The 19,129-nt window shown below is 37.8% G+C and overlaps 3 protein-coding genes across 3 annotated transcripts; 1 reads left to right on the top strand and 2 right to left on the bottom strand.

Moving 5' to 3' along the window:
• The first annotated feature begins 331 nt into the window (after positions 1–331).
• On the top strand, positions 332–19,129 carry LOC118272864 (protein LSM14 homolog A). Its single transcript, XM_050693542.1, has 13 exons — positions 332–549; positions 1,231–1,644; positions 2,548–2,657; positions 3,385–3,634; positions 3,835–4,040; positions 5,333–5,499; positions 5,736–5,879; positions 6,224–6,378; positions 16,017–16,159; positions 17,129–17,155; positions 17,285–17,371; positions 17,486–17,747; positions 18,902–19,129. Exons 1-13 carry the CDS (start codon positions 429–431, stop codon positions 19,099–19,101), a joined length of 2,286 nt encoding a protein of 761 aa, XP_050549499.1. The 5' UTR covers positions 332–428; the 3' UTR covers positions 19,102–19,129.
• LOC126910668 (15-hydroxyprostaglandin dehydrogenase [NAD(+)]-like) lies at positions 7,717–11,979 on the bottom strand. The gene is made up of 6 exons (XM_050693470.1): positions 11,752–11,979; positions 10,821–10,944; positions 10,427–10,533; positions 9,792–9,965; positions 9,069–9,223; positions 7,717–8,755 (listed from the first exon to the last, which is right to left on the bottom strand). The coding sequence occupies exons 1-6, from the start codon at positions 11,842–11,844 to the stop codon at positions 8,650–8,652; spliced, it is 759 nt and encodes a 252-aa protein (XP_050549427.1). The 5' UTR covers positions 11,845–11,979; the 3' UTR covers positions 7,717–8,649.
• Positions 12,226–15,920, bottom strand: LOC118272721 (kelch-like protein 10). Its single transcript, XM_035589370.2, has 7 exons — positions 15,002–15,920; positions 14,740–14,921; positions 14,337–14,548; positions 13,985–14,133; positions 13,502–13,688; positions 13,199–13,321; positions 12,226–13,130 (listed from the first exon to the last, which is right to left on the bottom strand). Exons 1-7 carry the CDS (start codon positions 15,842–15,844, stop codon positions 12,940–12,942), a joined length of 1,887 nt encoding a protein of 628 aa, XP_035445263.1. The 5' UTR covers positions 15,845–15,920; the 3' UTR covers positions 12,226–12,939.

Raw genomic sequence — 19,129 nt, 5'->3', positions numbered from 1 at the left:
ATGTTATTTACAATTTAATTAGATAAAATGATGTTATAAACTAATACATTGCTAATACCAGGTGAAAAATTGTACGACATGAGTGGGTGACATGACACTTTTTGTCAACTTATTATTTTTAAACTTATATCAAAGCTTGTATCAATTCTATTATATAATAAAAATACGAATAATTTTGATTTATACATTATCTATTAATGTAATTTTATCTTGGATCTAATATAAAAATTATTTTTATGGAATTATATTATCTACTTTTTTAAAGCCAAATAGTAAGGTTCCAAAGTTCCCCCACTCATTACAGCTGTTTGTAAACGCATCGCTTGTTGCCAACTTCCCGTCAGTCATTTTGTTCAGTGGCTGATTTCTATGGTCGACGATATCGTTAAAAATCTTTAACATCGGCGAGTAATTCCCAAAGTGACATTATGAGTTCTGGAATGCCTGAATTGGGCTCCAAGATAAGCCTAATATCTAAAGCAGACATTCGCTACGAAGGCCGGCTTTTCACCGTTGATCCTCAAGAATGTACCATCGCTTTGGCTAGCGGTAAGTTGACAAATGGATCCTGTTAGCTTCTAACAAGATTTTCTTTCCCACCGAACTCCAGCATTTACCTGTTTTCCCTCCTTAATTTCTTTGCTATGCCGATTTTTCCGTGCAGGAACATCGATCGACGTCTCTAGAAGATAGTTCTCAATTTCCCTCCCGATTTATGCCCATCTTTGTTTATTGTTTGGGAAAGCGTTCCAATATGTTTATTATTGGACATTTTACTTGTAATTTTCCATCATTTTACATTAAATTTTACACATTGTTTTTCTCCTACCCTCAAAGAGAAATTGTTGGTCCCGCCTATGACCGCGGTTTCACATTGATGACGTTGATAACGTCTATATGTATGCTACAATATTGTTTTCTTCAGCAGCCGATGCATCAGCTGAACGTAGCCTTTGTAATAATGTAATAATCTGTACTTTCACTATTTTCAGAACAATTTACTACTTGTAGGTAGTTGATAGTTAATTTCACTTACATAGGTACTTTATTATATGAATAGTGCCACTGTATTGAACTAATTTAGATTGTAATGCCACTTTTTTAGCTTACCATCTGTGTAAAACACAGCAGGAAAAAATAGCAATATGAAAATTAATATTTTTTTCCACCTACCCTACATATGAATTGTGTTACGAGAAACTAAAGGTTTTGTATTTTTTCTGTCTCCAGTGCGTTCGTTTGGTACGGAGGATCGTGAGACACAGTACCCTGTGGCACCACAGAGCCAGGTGTATGACTACATCTTGTTCCGTGGCTCTGACATCAAGGATATTCGAGTGCTGAACAATGTCCCGTCCATACCCAATGACCCGGCTATCATGCAGATGTCTGTGCCACCCACACTGGGTGCGGGCAGTGCACCGGGCCAGTTCACGGGGCAATACAACCACCCCGTGGTCGGCCAGGCGCCTTACCCCCAGTACCACCCGATGGCAGGATTTCCAGGAGGTGTCCACCCCCAGATCAACAAGACCAGTGAGTTGTCTCCACAAACCTCAGTGGAGCTGGCACCCCAGCCCCCGCCTGTCACGGGTCCGATTGGCTCAGGAGTGGCGCATCACGCCAATCAAGTGAAAGACCAAGGTTTTTGCTCTTGGATAATTATAGCTTCTGCTTCAACACATGCTACTTTGCGATTTTTGCAATCATAAAAAGATACTTTGATATTGTCACTCTTTGATTTCTTCTCTGGTAAAATATTAATAATTTACTGAAATTTGTAATAAAGTATCTATTTATGATCAAACTACCTGTGCTTTAACAAAATCTGACTGTTCTAACTGTGCATGCTATCTAATATTTTCCTAAATCTTTTAACAGCAACTCTAATATCTATGTATGATGTATATTTGTGTATTCCTATTTAGACTCTTCTAACATTTCTTATTAAAAAGTAATATTTTAATTCAAATTTCTAAATAAAATTAACTTCTTTAACAATGTGAGGGTGAACATATTTATTCTAAAGTTTTAAATATTTTCTAGTACCTTCCATATATTAACAAGTCCCTAAAACTGGTTAAGAAAATCTTATAATTGAATATTTGAATATCTTATAATATTATACATAATTAATTAGTAGCAGTAGTTAGACCTAAATTGAACCAAAATTTTTTTCCAGGATTACAAAGTTTCTCTTGCATAAATTTAATATTCATTTTGTGGTGTTTGTGTACAGGAATTCTCTAAACTAAAACAATGAATCATTATACATCATAACAATATAAATGGTGGTGGTCTAATAAAATAGTCACAATGAGCATGCAATATTAATAAAAAAAAAACCAATTATACAGCATGCAATTCAAAAAACATTAACAAAAAAAAAATCGCAACATGCATTTATCACATCTCCTTGGTCTGTTGCTTGCAAATGAAGAAGCAATGTTTGATTGTCATCAGAAGCTTATGCAGAGCGTCGGCATTTACTGAATTATTATTGGTTTTTTTATGATTACAATGTGTCTACAAAGTATTGTTTTTTAGGCTCAATGCTTGATCTTATTGGAGGAGGATCTCAGCAGAGCGCATCGCGGTCAGGTACGCCGGCCGTGGGCGCGCACAGGAAGAGCCCTACTGCGGACCAGGGCACGCAGGTGAGTTCATAACACCTCTTATTTTACTAAAAAATAACCATTACACTTAACGAAATACAGTAAAAATCACGGTACATAGTTATTAACAGTAGATAGTACATTAAGTTAGACTAAAGTAAATAATAAATGTTTTTCTGGATGCGGCCTTGCCATAGACTACCACAGCAGATTCTGGAGGGATATTCTCGCAAACATTACAAGCGGCAAGTGAATTAAATGTTGCTTACACCTATTTATTTATATCCCAACTAGACTAGTCATCTTCCATTTCTTATATTATTTTAGTGGAACGATGAGCTGGAGAATCTGTTTAATTTTAATGTTATTTTGACCTGCATTAAAATATTATTTGTGTATTCATGCATTGGTTTGAATGTTAATTTTAATTAATATATTAAGGCAAGTGGCGTTCCTGAATAACTTAGAATTATTTCGTTTTTGTTTATATTTTATAAATTACTACAATAAAAAAAAGACATATGTTATAGATGTAATAGAAGGTTTTTATAAAAAAGCTATTTTTATAAGTAAACATTTTGCTTACTGCTCATTCATTACAGATTACATTACTCATTACTATGAATTAGAAAACAGTAGAACTCATCATCATCTATTATTCGCTGCTACATCACTATGTTGTTCCATCCAAAAGGTGTATTACTTATCTGGTTTTGTTTCTATATTCCCATTTGTAGAACTAAGGTATTTAAATGACATGGTTGTGTAGGTCGGCTCTGTGGCTAGTGGGTCTAGCCAGCAGCGGGACAGCCGACGCGGCAGCAATGGTCAGGCGCAAAAGGGTCCGGGAAACCGTAACCGCACGAACTCGCGCAACCGACAGCGCTACCCCAGCGGCGGCGCCCCATCCACGCACCAGCCGCAGCACCCGGGCCAGCAACACTCGCAGCAACACGCGCAGCACAGCCAACACAGTCAGCCCAACGCCAACCAGCAGGCACATCACCATCACCAAGCTGGTATGATCTCTTTTTGGTCATAAAATACTTAACCTTTCCAAATAAAATGAAAGGTACTTATTTGATCTCTTTATTTTTTTTTATTGGAGGATGAAATGATGAATTCCGCGGTTGCTCTTTCCATTAGTCTATGAACATGAACATTCATAATAGTTACATTGTTATAGACAGATTTTTTAAATATCTTATTTCATCATTAGGTAACTTCTCTGGAGCCGGGCAGGGCTACAATCGTGGCGGTTGGAGAGGCCGGCCCCGTGGTCGCGGTCGTGGTTTCGTCCCCCGCAACAAGAATACCCTGAAGTTCGACAAGGATTATGACTTTGAGCAAGCTAACACTGAATTCGAGGAGCTACGTAGCCAACTTGCCAAGACTAAGATTTCTGATGGAGAGGCGAAAGTTGAGGTAAGATTCTATATCTTGTACCTTTCTAAATTGGTTTTCTTTAGTTCTGTTTATTTGATTAACAATGATATCCATATTAAATGGACAAAATCTTGATCATTGATAAAATAGGAATCCTGGAGACATGCTAGGTTTGCGTTTTATTACAAAAATATTATCTAACTTGGGTAAAACTAGTAATTTTAACTGCCCAAACTTTATGAAGGAAATAATTTGCATCTGAATCAGTATGTTTCCTTAGGAAATAAATAACAAGTTATCAGTATGTTAACTTGAATTCTATGTCGTCATATCAGGTGTTTCCATACAAAATCGCTAAACACGCGTCGTTACAATTATGTCATAGTCGATTTATTATGTTACGTACAAATTACGACCGATCATTGATTCGAGATTTGCGTTAAAGCTTGAATTACACAATCATTCATTGACGTCTAATAAGATTACGCGAAATCATTTTGTTCTGCTAAATTGTAGAGACTCGGATACTTATTAAATGACGTATCATTTAATAACTATTATTTCCGAAATCAGTAGCTAGATTTCAATCCAAAATTATTTTGATTAAGATGATTCATGATTTTAGACTGTCCATACAAATAATGCCAAAAATAAATTTACGGAAGCTCTCTGTCTGTCAAAAACATAGGTCAATCCACAGATTTTTTATAAAGATCAGTTATTGATATGGACCGTTGGATAATAGAAATCTTGCTAATATTTGGCCAATAGATGATGTTGAACACAAAATAAATCAGTTCATTTCCTCTTGTTTTCAATTTGCCTATCCTTCCGCGAGCGTTCGCGTCACGCTCAATCAACCGTTCACTATCGAATACTTTTTGCCAACATAATGAGTTAACAATTCTGAATAAGATTGACAAGTTACTATTTCATATAATAATACTTTTAAAATCGCGGCATAAATGTATTTTCTAAAGGGACCAGACTGTATGATGCAATTTCTTAGGTGATAGTCTAATCTGATTATTAAACTTGTGATCGTCAAAACAAGATAAGAAATTACAAATTAAATGGAGTGCAAGTGCATTATTTATGAAATGTTATTTAATATTTTCTGGGAAGCAAGGTTTTTGAGTTCAACTCCTTGTGTAATGCAATAAATTACAAGCCAGCTAGTATGTCTCCCAGAAACTGAATCTCTTTATTTCCATTTTTTGTTTTACTTCTTGTTTTTACTTGTTTACTTACCTTTTATTTTTTTAATTTTTGTTTTGTATGTTTTTATCAAAATTTTTAATATTTTTTTTTTTATATTTCGGACATCACAGGAGTCTGAAGTAATTATTATAACGCAGGGTGAGGTTGACAAGAAGGATGACTCTGGAAATGAGACTGGTGCGGGAGAACCCGAAGTTGATGAAGACCAGAATGGTTACACAGGGTATGACAAGAACAAGAGCTTCTTTGACAACATCTCCTGTGAGGCTGTTGAGAGGTGAGTAACTTTTAATACTGTACAACAAAACCTTTAATGCTGATTTAGAGCTTACAATTTACAATTCAGTCATGAGTGTGTCCTCTGACACAAAAGTCTTCTGTACCCTTTTCCATCACACTATTTCTGAATATGAAATCTGGGTGAACATAGAACCTAGTAGTTTTTTTTATCTATCTAGAAACGTGACGTGATATTTTTTAAAACGATTCTTATTTAATGCTTATCATTTACAGGTCTAAGGGCAGAAGCCAGCGAACAGACTGGCGGACGGAGCGCAAGTTGAACTCTGAGACGTTCGGTGTCGCGTCTGCGCGCCGGGGCGCGTGGCGCGGCCGCGGGGGCTGGCGTCATCACAACCCTCAGCATCAACAGTACGCGTAAGTTACTCATCACACCATTATGTTTACTTAGTTCCTTCTGATCTTCCCCACTTCTCCAATCAAGATATTATAAAGTTGTAGCTGAACCTCACGTGCATTAGGTTTCATAGATTCGTTGAATTTTATGGGTTGGTTACTACTGCAAATCCTGTCTGGCTTATAGATGCATATATCCTTACTTTTTCTTAGCTCATTGTAGACTAACGTCACGTGTAAACCAACCGTACGCGCAGATAAGCTGCATGTGAGCGGCGCGTCGTCAAATCTAAGCACACACTTGAATAAACCCTTAATTTGAAGTTGAGTATTTACCAGTAGTAATTATGAATGTTTGTCCACAGTAACTACGTACACAGTTTCTCAGACGACGGTAGATGGCGTGCGATGCGTGGTGGTCCCCGTGGCGGGCCCCGCGGCGGAGGGCGAGGTCCCCGGCCGGCGCCGGCGCCCGTCGCGCAGCCCTCCACCACGCAACCGCAGCCTGCACCCACTGCGGGTATGTAATGCCTTTGTTACCCTATACATTGTCTATTTCGTAGTTCCAAACATGTTTCTCATGAGAGATTTCTTTTTGTCCACAGCTAAGTAGGGTTTATTGAAGAGCGTCCGCTACACCGAAAGAATTTTTTATCGCAGCAGGGACTATTCAAAAATGGATAAGTGACGGAAAAGTGTTAGTTTGGTGATAAAGTGTCTTGTATTGATTTGAAAAGTAATGTCTTGCGGGAAGTTAAAATGTTGTGGAGATTCAAGTTGATGGACATTGTTTTGGTGTGATAGTGTTGTATCCAATATAATGGAAGGATAAAGATGGAATTTCCCGTAACCGCGCGACAGAACAAAATGTCGGTACACTGAGAAGGCTCACAGTTAGTATAATGTAAGTATAGGAGTGTCGTGAGCGATAACGCAATTAGGCAAGACGTTGGCATCTACTAAATTGAATTGTATAATGTCACAAGTCGACCAATAGCTGGGATGATATTAGGCTCATTTATGTAATTCAAACGATGCCAATGTTGTTGGTGAGTGAGATGAGGCCACTTGTAAATTTTCAGGGAGGCTGTGCAATGAAAGATTGCATACGACATATATTTATGCAATGAATTATAAATATTTTCATAAAGCTTACCTCCTCACCTGTATGATTATTTGTGCCTATTTAGTTGTAAACCATATATTTAAAGTACTAAAACAGTCTGCTATCACTCGAATGGTCATTGCGCCTCAACTTTATTTATTAACTAGCGATGACATGCGACAGTCTACGCAGCAGTCCTACTAAAGTGTTAGTAAATTAAAATGAGGATAAATTAGTTTAATACCTGCTGGCCAGATGTTTGATGTGTAATTATATAAATCATTGTGGGTTAGAGGCTGCCTCGGCAAGTTATTAAATGTAAAGTGTTTATTGACTGTCGTTCATTTGTAGTTAGTACTAAATAAATGTGATAGATGGACTGCTGCCACATTGTATGTAGGAGGCGTGTTGGTGGCTGGCCTGTCCGAGGCGGCTCGCTCCTCTATACTCAACCTGCATCAACACGTGAAATAGTAAAGTCTATGTTTATCCAATTTAATAAAATTTTTGTAAAACTTTGTTCTCGAAAAGGACTATCTTATTTTCTTGTACTTTATTTGGAATCATCAATTTTAACCAATGTGTGTTCATATTGGCAGGTCCTTTTCATGCATAAAATCTTAAATAAATTTTGACAAACATAATATTTGTAAAAATCTGTAACTCGAAAGCTGTACCTGGTGATTGTATCAATATAAAAATATAACTTTACTACAAATCTTCCAATGGGCGATTTCATTTAAAACAACCAAGTTTAATTCTCAATTTTATTGCAAATAAGCAAAATAGCATAGCTTTTGATGTCATCAAATAAATCAACAAATGTCATACAAAATGTTTATAAAAACATCGAAAACAATCTTACAATCTTTGGAGGACACATACATGCGACCTGCCTACAGTAACATGCTCACCTGGCGCATCTAATGGCTACCAATTACTGCAGGCAGTTCGTCATTATAAAACCAAAATGTTTGACATCCGTAACTTACATTTTCCAAGCAGTTAAAATACAAAGTATGCACATACTTAAATACATACTTGTTTGTATACAATATAAGTATTCATTACAATTGATTAAAGTACACAATATATATCACGACATACGACATTTTATATTACATATTATTTTGGTTTTAAAAGTATATCTTAAAAAATATAATGCCTTACGCTGGTAGGCTTTACCGACTAGGTGAACGAAATATTTACACAACCACGACCATTCCTCTACTACGTGTTATGTAAGTCCAATTAAACATACATGAAGTAAAAAGGATTCATCCATAATCCATAAGTATATTAGAAGCGTTTCCTATCCTATCGTATTCCTTGAGCTTACATTATATGCCCCAATTTCTAAGTGACTTAGATTTTAACATAAGAAAATACTAAGCACATTCACATTGTTCAAATGTATGTCTGAATGTGGCCTTAGTAATAGTTTCCATTGAGATATCGAAATATTGGGACGTGGGAGGGTATAAAAGAGGTAAAAAATTTAATACTAAATAAGCAAGGGGTCACATCTGAGTATAATATAGCCATTCCTTATGTCCTTCTCATTTTCATAAGTCTCCTACAATTTTCACCAATCAATCCATGAGCTTCCTAAATCGTCTCGACCCACAATGGAAAATGCGTTTATACGCATAGTTGTGATAAAATAAAGGGGTTTTCACGACAGACTTAACCGCGCCACTCCCGCGCTGGTGTTCCATTGTCCACGATCCATACAGAGCCGCTTTGACCCTTTGCCAAAATCTCCACTAACGCACGGCCCACGTGCTCAGAGCTGGAACGTAATTATTGTTATGTAGACTAGTGCCAAAATATATAACTGAAAAATAGAAATCAGTACATGAGACATCCGTAATTTTTAAATCGTTTTTTACACTCGTGTTTTCTCCCATATTCTGGGTGCGTTTACAAACGAAATTCACCATACACACCACACCTAGTAGCAGTAGAACCGAAACAGCAATATTTCGGTCGCACATTGTTTGTGCGTGAATCAAACCCGCTACACGTTGCACAGCAGCCGCTGCGCCAACCGTACAGTTCAGCAAACTACCTTACCTACATAGGTACATAATATTCTTTTGTACCTCTGAATTTTGCAGCTAGCATTATCCCTCTGCCAAGCTGCCTCGTACTCCGACGACATGAGCTGCTTACGGATCTCCTTGACGAGACCAGTGTCGGTTAGGCCGGGGCAAATCACCATACTCCGCACTCCAGTCAAATTGACGTGGTACTGATCCTATAGAAAAAAATATATGATTAGGTACGAACCTCAGCTAAAGATAATTTTCTGAATTTTATTTGCCTTTATATTTACTGAAATTATCCTTGCTTATAGTCTTTATAAGTGACTCTAAAACCAGCGATCAAATCGTAAAATTCAATTTGTCACTCAGCGTGAAAGTTCACTCGGTAACTTCATTCCTTCGGGAGCGTCACGAGAATGTATGTAAGTACCTACTGTAGGTAAAGTGTATAAAAATGTCGAGTCGAGAATAATCTAATCACCCTTCTTTATAAGTCTTATAGGTACTTGGGTAGTATGATTATCTAGGAAGTGCACGTTACCTCCTTATTCGGATTATTCGTTTAGTTTGAATAGTAAAACTGATAAAACTGCAGAGTATAGGAATCACCGTGTTATTAAGTTTCACGGATATCCAAATCCCTTTTCCCCAAGTGGTCGGCAACGTGCATGAATCTCGTTTGAAATTGTGTATGTGCGGCGCCGATTGCTTAACATTGCTTACCATCAGACAATTCGTCTGCTCGTTTATCGACTATCTACGAAATACTACAAAACTTACCCCATAAGCCCTGGTCAATCCCACGATAGCGTAGTTGGTTGCAGTGTAGATGGGCGTGGAGACCTGAGGCCTGGTGAACGCAGTGGACGCCGTGTTCACGATGGTGCCGCCCTGGCCGCCGCGGTCCTTACTCATGAAGCGGTAAGCCAGTAGAGTACCGCGTATTACGCCGTTCTGTCAGGTAGAAGGTGGGATCTTGAAACTATGACTTGTATTTGTTATCATTGTTTATTTTTTTAGTATTGTTTCGTGCAGAAATCGAACTCGCGACTCTACGCGCTTTATGTGGTTGCTTAGCCACCGTGTCAACCATAGAGTGATAGTACTTGTACTTATTATTCTGTGGTGATAGGTACCGTACCGTGCCAACACTTAGATGACAATCATGTCCAGTACCTACACATTTTTGCTTTCATAAAAGAATCAGGCGAGTATCCAAGACGCTAGAGTACTATGTAGGTATAATACGTAGATATCATAAATTCATAATATTTTATCATGCACTTTCAAAAAGTAAAAGCTATAAAAATATTCAAACAAAATTAATAGCTACCGGAAAAAATAGAGAAGGGACTTGCGACTTCCTCCTTACAAAATTAAATTTAGTCGAACTTCTATAAATAGAAAAAACTTACTAAATTAACGTCAACCTCCAATTCCCAGAATCGGTCGTTCATTACTCCCGCGTTGTTGATCACTATGTCCAAGCGATTAAACACTTCCATTGTCATCTCGAACGCCTCTGTAAGATAATATTAGAAAAATACAGTAAATATCTACCGAAGAAGATTGTCATAAAATGACTTTTGATAACGGTTATTACAGTTTTTAGGGGATTCCTTCCTTAATATTATATCGGCTCCAAAGTGATTTTATTTCTCTCCTCCATAATGCGTTCAGAAATACATTAGTAAAGTTCCCCCTTTCAGGAATTACGTCTATAAATAACTTCTTACGGCTCACATTTTAACTTTACTTAGAAAAGTGAAGGGTTAAATTTTATATTTGCACGCGATGCCCTGAACTTACCCTCGTATTGGGGATAGTCGGTGACGTCACAGCGGCAGAACAGCACGTTCTTCCGTCCATACTTGGAACCGAGATCGTCGACCACCTGCTCGCCAATTTCCGAGTCGATATCACAAAGTGCAACCTGTAAAGTGCCATGAGGATGTAGTAGCGACCCGACGCTTGGTACGCACTCGTAAAGCTAAAGCTGCCTACTTAAAATTCATTATTTTATTAATCCTAATGTTTACCTAAATAGTTAATTGATATGTAGGTATCTATTGTAGTCTTATTTGTTATTCATATGGATCACAACGCTATAAATCCATTGGTGATTCATGTTGCTGTTATTATCCTCTATATTCAGTACCTACAAAGAATATTTCCCTATTTTGATTGCATATCGCGGGTATAGGGCTAACTAGTGTATATAATACTATTTAGTTGTATCTAAATAGTAGTGTATGTAACTCGCAAATCTCGTTTAAATCGAAAAAGGGAATGATCGTAGCGCAGTGGTGTAGTCCTATATACTGTATAATATCCGCAGTTTACCTATAATACATTTACCACGTTTTCAGACACTGCCTAAAGATACCTACTAAATTAAATAATTTATCATTAATAACTACTCTGAATAGGCACATCAATATCTCTTTATGTGAACGCAGTGTCTAGAGAAGTACAAAGAATCTAAAAAGGAAAACAATCACACCAATGACCGGGGCGCCGGCAAAAATCAATACAAGTGAGCGCCGGCTCTCCGCTGATCCACCTTACTATCAATTAGAACATTTGTCCCACACTCAAGTACGACACTTGTGTTGTGTAGTATTGGCGAATATCCAGTACACTCCATTCAACAGTTATTTACCTTGAACTTAATATTTCTTTAGGAACTACGCCATGCGCAGAGGAAGTCCTGGAAAAATATGTACTGAGTTGAACATACCTTGGCTCCTTGTTTGAGCAACTCCTGACTGTAAGCGAGGCCGATGCCGGCCGCGGCGCCGGTGATGAGGGCTACCTTCCCTTTTAGCTCCATGTCTAATTATTTGGTACTCGATAATGCGCCGCGCCCCGAAGCGACCGCGTTCACTACCGCCTCCGTTGTGGTTCGATCGCGACGGAAACTCCGCACGGCGGGAGGGGCGGTCTCTCCCGTTTTCTCCCTAATCCCCCCTCCGGTAGTAAATATACGCACGATTGCACTACACTCTCGCCTGCCCGTTGATTCAGGCTTGTTATAGGGATGTATTATAATTGCTGTCGGCTACTCGCCTGTGTTTCTACGCGATTGTATGTGCGGATAATGTAATGTAAGCCTTTAATGAAATACAGCACTTCCAAATTTTGGTTCCGGATAAAGTATGTGTTGGTTTCAAAAATTAATTATAACTATTTTCTACAAAAATAAAACGAAGAATAGTCATAGTTTTTTCTTTATTTGTCAATTTCTCTATCTTTCAATCAGGTACAGTAAATTTTTCAGTAAATTAAAAAAATTAACAATTTTACATTTTTTTGAATTTTCTCAAGCACTAAGTGAAAAATATCACAGATACAACAATATCGCGAAGGTTCCGCCCACCGCAATATCGTACACACATCCAAAACGCGACCACTCTGATTTCCCACGGACGCGAACTGTACACAAATATACGAAAATAAAATTTTTCACAAACTACACTATAAAAAACTTGAAATTTACAACAAATCCCTCGCTTTAAAACAATATCTAAAATACCCATAATATTATTTTGGGGACCTGCATTCCCTTCATTATCGTAAGGCAAACCATTTTGCCTGTACTTAAAACAATAAAATACAAAATATGCTTGGACATGATCTGTACAATAAAATAAGCCCATACCACCATGATTTTCGATACATAAAATAGATCACAAAACTCTATGTACAATGAAAATATCACAGAGATATACGTATCAATCACAAAAGCCACACAATGGCCGCCATTTTGGTTCAAAAATCGGCCAATTGGAGAACTTGAAAATGTATCTGAAAATATCTTGATCATCGTTGGCGTTGTACTTGTTTTGGACGAAGCGAAGGATTGATGGGGAGTAGCTGCATCTTGAGTGGAGTGTATTTGTGTGGTTGGTTTTGGTTTGAGGGATGGTCAGGAGTGGTGTGCCTGGTCTGCGCCGGCGGCAGGCACGGCTTTGGCGAGGTATGAGAACGACCGCGCGTTGGGTAGGCCAGCTAAAACACAGGCACTCAACGCTGATCGGTTCAAGTTCATGGGTGCAGCGTCGTACCACTCCATCGTGTCACCATCATAGCACTCCACGTGGGGTATCGTAGTTGACCCTGGCAAAATTAGATCATGTTTTATGGACACATCAAATTAATGAAGCAATTTAATGCTTGCTAGTTACCGTTAAATCCTCCGATAACGAAGATCATGTCGTCAAGTAACACCGTAGCGAAGTTACTTCGAGCGCTGAACATCTCCGTCACCTCCTGCCAGTCCCCGCCGCGCTGCGGGTTGAACCTTTCGCCTGAGAAGAAAATATACGAATACTGAAGGAAGAACATCACATTACATCTTTACAAGTTAACTTGTGACTAGAGCTATAATAATTGAGTATAAAGTAGGATTACAAAAGCTAATATTCATATGGGGGATGAAATTATTAGTGTTACTCAAGTAACAAGGATTGTGTCTACTAAGCGTTTACCTGTGTTCAATCGGCTGTATCCATTAAATCCCCCAAGTGCATAAAGGCAGTCCCTATAAGCGATAAGGCTGACTCCGGATCGGGGACTGAGCATCGATCTGATGAAGCTCCACTGTTTTGTGTCTGGATCGAACACCTCGGCGGAACTTAAAACTTCTTGGCCGTTGAACCCACCAACGATGTATATCTAAACAAATTAGTCACTATAGAAAGTCATCATTCGAAATGCCTACATCTTTTGCTAAACAAAGGCTTCCCACTTATAAGAGTTTGCTCATCCTCATACTTGGTAGGTGGCTTCAGGATAGAAAGTAGGTAAACTTGTTGTCTTTAAATTCTAACTACCTAAGTAACAGATTTTCTTGCTTGATTAGGTAGAGGAGATTTAAGTCATAGACTATACCTAGATCACTAATTGACTAATTCTCATCAAACATTTACGTGAGTAAGGCGTACAACATAATTAATCCAATATTCATTCACCTTTCCACCAAGAGACGCGGCACTAGCGTCCGAGCGTTGCTTGTTCATCGGCGTTGTCATTTCCCATTGATTCTTGTCGGGGTAATAGCGCTCCACCGAAGACATGCGCGTACGACCGTTGTAACCGCCCAGGGCGTAGATTAAACCATCTTTAAATAAACGTAAAGACATTAGTCAACTACCTACCCTACCTAACAAATAAGTTGAAAAATTAATTTATAAAACGTCGCTGTTATTAACATCGAACGTTAATTGTGTATCGAAAGCACAGCACAGAGAATTTATTTTGAATGTTTCTTATTTGGCAAAAGTCGTTATAAATTTCGTGAGTTGTAAATAAACATTAACTCACCATGAGCCACAACGCTCACGTAGCACCGCGCCTGGTACATGCAGGCTCTTTCGTGCCAAGTGTTCGCCACGGGGTCGTAACACCGAACTGTGTTGAAATGATCACTCCCATCGAAACCACCGATCATGTAAATTAAATTGTTCAACGTACAAAGGCCATGGTACGCTCGAGGTGTCAGGTCCATGTGAATAGACAGAAACCATCGGTCCGCCCTGATTGAGTAAAATTAAATAATTAAAAAGATTAACGAAATTATTAAACTTCGCGCCATTTCTGCTATACTACCATAGACAAAATCTGCTAGAGGGACTAGAGGGGTAATCTAGTTTTCCGATTGTCGATGTAATTATAGTATGATTATTTATGAAAGTGGTTAGTAGAATTAAAACAAAGCGAAATATACCTTGTATCGTAAGTTTCAACAAAACTAGTAGGACTGCCAGCGCTCCAACCACCAACTGCAAAAAGTATCTCAAAAGGTATTCGGGGCCTTGCCAAAGGATCGTTAAGATCTGCTTCTGTCCCTGGCCTTGAATCCAATAATGTAAGGAATACCACGGCTGGATACAAAGCTTCTTGACATTTCTGTAAACAAACAGACGAGTAATTGTGATGACTACAGGTCAATACATTAGTTATTCTAGATAATATTTTTATTGTTTTACCTCGTCTTCAGCAACCGGCTGCCATTGCAATATTTTCGATTTAAAATATTTATAGCTGATGTGACCAAACCGTACACACAATAGTAATGGTGGAATACATTTTCTTCTGTTTTCCAAATCGTGTTCCACCCATGTTTTAACTGCTTGGAATACTATTTCTTCGTTTCGAACATTCAGTTCGTCATCTCTCAAAATATCTTCTAATTCATCATATGAAAGTGTTTTAAATTCAATACATTCCTTAAGTATTCTGCTAAAATTCTGTCTTATATACAACTTTCCTTTCTTTTCTAGCTCACTACAGAAATAATATCTTGCGAATTTAAATATTCCAAGACAGTTATGCGGCCTCAGCTCGTGCAAAAGGAACTGACAGCATAGCTGTATAACACCAACAACATCAAATTGATCCGCATACGGTAAGAGATATTCCACGTTTTCTGCAGTCACTGTGCAAGTTCCTGTGTAGGCATAGTCCAGGATCAAGGTCATGTAATAGCTAGGGACATCGACAAAAATTTCCGTTTCCTCAGGCTCTCCTTTCTTTAACGAATTTATAAATATGGCTTTGAAGTATGGACTAACGGCAGATAGTATCGCCCGATGCACTCGTATTGTTTTCATGTCCCTGCACACGATAGTGCCATCGCACAGCTGACCGTTCTGTCTTAGTTCATTCCATATCGTAGGGAACTCTACAACTGAATAATTTTCAGGGAGGCAAACGCATTTCCGTTTTCGCGTAACTATCTTTTTTTTGGTCAATCTGGGTTTCGAGGATGAAGGAGTACGAACAGAATTTTTATTTTTTGATAATTTTCGATGTTTCGAATTAAATTCCATTCCTTTCGAAAAAACGGCGGTCGAAACTTGTTATCTGTCGCGATGACAGACTTGGCGACAGTTGAGATTCATTTGTTCAAATTCCCTATGGCACATCAATTCAAATTATCTTCTATGCAATTCTATTCCTGCCTGACTTATTTTTATCATGACAAAAAACTATATTGTCCAGACCTGACGACTGCAAGCTGTGCGTTAATGGCAGTAGTGGCGCGGTCACCAGGTCTAGACCGATTTAAGAGACCAAAAAGCCTTTCGACAGTCGCGCTTGAGACCACTCAACCAAAGGGCACCATAGGACATGTCATCTGCCAGGTGAAGAAAATAATCGACTCTTGCATTGTTGTTCCTTATCAAAAGGCATACCTACGTAGACAATCATGCATGATTGTGTGTTGTATCCGTCGCGTTTAAACGACGTTTTGGACATTGATGGTTTGATTTGAACCACGTTTGAATTGAACGAATATAGTATTGCAAAGAGTACAACATTAAAAATAGAATACTGTACAGAATTTTAAAATCTAGAACTTTTATAATAATTTTATTCCATGTATTTTAAATTTCAACATAATTTTTTATCTTAATATACCTATTGTGTCAATATACAATGTGATAGGGGCGAGACTTCTAACCCGTTAAGGCTGAGTTCTACACCTAATTTTATCAACAAAAGTCGGGGGTCGAAGTGGTCGAATCCCCTCCCCTAAAAGTTATGGCTATTTTAATATTTTTTTTACTTTTTTTGATATCAAAGGTTGTATGCGTCGTAGAAACAAAAAAAAAACAACAAACGGTAGCTAATAACCTTGGCTAACTAATTCATTACTTTTTTCATATGTTTGATAATGTTTTGGTGAGAAAAAAAATCATTTGTGAATTATTTTTACCGAAAAAATCACTATTTTTCAATATTTTCAATTAGGGGTTCAACCCCCTATATTATTTTTTTGTCGATAAAATTAGATGTAGTACTCAGCCTTAACGGGTTAGAAGTCTCGCCCCTATCACATTGTATATGTATGTTGTCGGGCGCTAATCTGGTTTCATGTTGAAACTAATCTGCTAATGTGTAATCTCGGTGTCTACACATGAATGCAATAAATGCTATGATTTTGAGTTTTGCCTTACCTCTTTACAAGTTTTGATACAGAAATCAAATGTCTAGTCTATGGCAAGATAGAGATCTAAGCACTTGCCAGACTAGAAAAGACCGTCTTTATTTTTATTTTTTTGGTGCTGGCAGTATTTTTTCTAGCTGTCAACAATCTACTTTGTCTATAGTCTCTTTTTCTTCCGGTTGTCAAGATGGTGAGTTTTGGTTACTGTGGAAATAAAATAAATCTTTGAAAATCGTGATGAAAACAAAGTGTTGTGTGAGTTCATGGTGATTTTTACTTAAAGCAGTGTTATCAATATGTGTTCCTTTACATATTTCAGGGTATCGACATCAACCATAAACACGACAGGAAAGTTAGGCGCACCGAAGTCAAGTCTCAGGATGTGTACCTGAGATTACTTGTAAAAGTAAGTATAACTAAATTGTTCTATACGGTATTAACCCTATTCATTACCGTCCAATTCATAAACATCAACTTGTGAAACTTTCAGTTTCTAACCTAAACTTGTTATTGTTTCCAGCTATACAGGTACTTGGCTCGCCGTACGAACTCCAAGTTCAACACGATCATTCTTCGTAGGCTGTTCATGAGCCGTATCAACCGACCTCCACTATCGTTGTCTCGGTTGGCCCGTCACATGAAGAAGCCTACTCGCGAGGGCATGATTGCCGTCGTGGTAGGAACCATCACCAATGATGTGAGGCTCTACAAGGTGCCTAAGATGTCAGTCGCCGCTCTGCACGTTACCGAGAAGGCCCGTGCCCGCATCTTGGCCGCTGGAGGTACTGTACAATGTTGTTATTATTATTTTAATTGAGGTTAGAAAGCATGCATGTAAATACAAAACTGACTAAGTGAGCTCTTTGAATAAATCTCCTATGAATTAGCTTTAACTCATGCTCAAATGTGTCTATTAAATTGCACAAGTTTGTATGTTACTCCTCTACTACCCTTTATTCCATAAAATCTGAAGTTCCATTTACTTGTAATATTTATAGTGTATTGTCTAACTCAGTATCCCATTTATCAAAGAGATGAAATATTAACTTACTCGTTTAGTAGAAATAAGCAATTGTTGACCTGTTTCACAATGTGGAGTTTGTTTCTGTTCATTTATGTATTTTCAATGGAAGATATGGGTTAGTTTAGTTACAAAGAACCAATTAATGTGACTCTGAAAAAGTTCTTTCCACTATTAGGTTAGTTTTTCATAGCCTTGTTGAATTATTTAATGCTAAACAACATTGTTGTGGTTATTTAATCTGTGATAGTATAACTTTACTAACAATTAATAAAATATGATGTGTGATCAAGTAGTCTATTTATAACTACATACTATGTCAAAATTTAAACTAAAATGTGGATCTTCCCGCCATACTCAGTCATTTAATGGTGACTTAACCCAGTCCTTAACAATTGTTTTTAATAAATACTAAGGAACAGTTAAAGTTATTATTAAATATTTCTGAGTGCAGCAGTTAGTAGTTTCACAAATATTTAATGTTTCTTGCTCAGTTGTTGAATGTTCTTTTGGTGATATTGCGGAATGAATGTAATTTGCAATGTATTTTTTAAATAATAGTGTTGGTTTAGTGAAATACTCCACCTCTAATGATATCCACTGATTGAAAGTAGGTTAGTTTAAATCCCACTATTTTCGAATATCTACTATGCATAACCATAAACCACCTGAAACAAAAACCTTTATGATCATTGTAATCTGATTTTTGTAAAAAAAAATAAATGTGTTTTTGTTTCGTTCCATACTCGTAAGCCAGCAGGAATTAACTTAATTCTGTTTGTCTTGCTATTGTTTGAGGATTCTTCACCAAAGCTCCTTTACCCTGTCATGAAATAACCTAAACTTACAGTATTATTTAGTCAACAACACACAACTTTATTTTCAAGTTACTAAAGTTAACAATTTAATTTACAGGAGAGATCCTGACATTCGATCAGCTGGCTCTGCGCGCCCCAACTGGCGCCAAGACCGTTCTGCTGCAGGGACGCCGCAACGCCCGTGAGGCCGTCCGTCACTTCGGCCCTGCTCCTGGAGCACCTCGCTCGCACACTAAGCCTTACGTGCGCACCAAGGGACACGAGCGCGCACGGCCACGCCGTCGCTCTAACGTGTAATCTTTAAATATAAGGACTACAAATCTAA

The sequence above is a fragment of the Spodoptera frugiperda genome, chromosome 4, assembly GCF_023101765.2.
Source record: "Spodoptera frugiperda isolate SF20-4 chromosome 4, AGI-APGP_CSIRO_Sfru_2.0, whole genome shotgun sequence".
NCBI classification, from domain to species: Eukaryota; Metazoa; Arthropoda; class Insecta; order Lepidoptera; family Noctuidae; genus Spodoptera; species Spodoptera frugiperda.
This window is presented reverse-complemented; position numbering and strand designations above follow the sequence as displayed.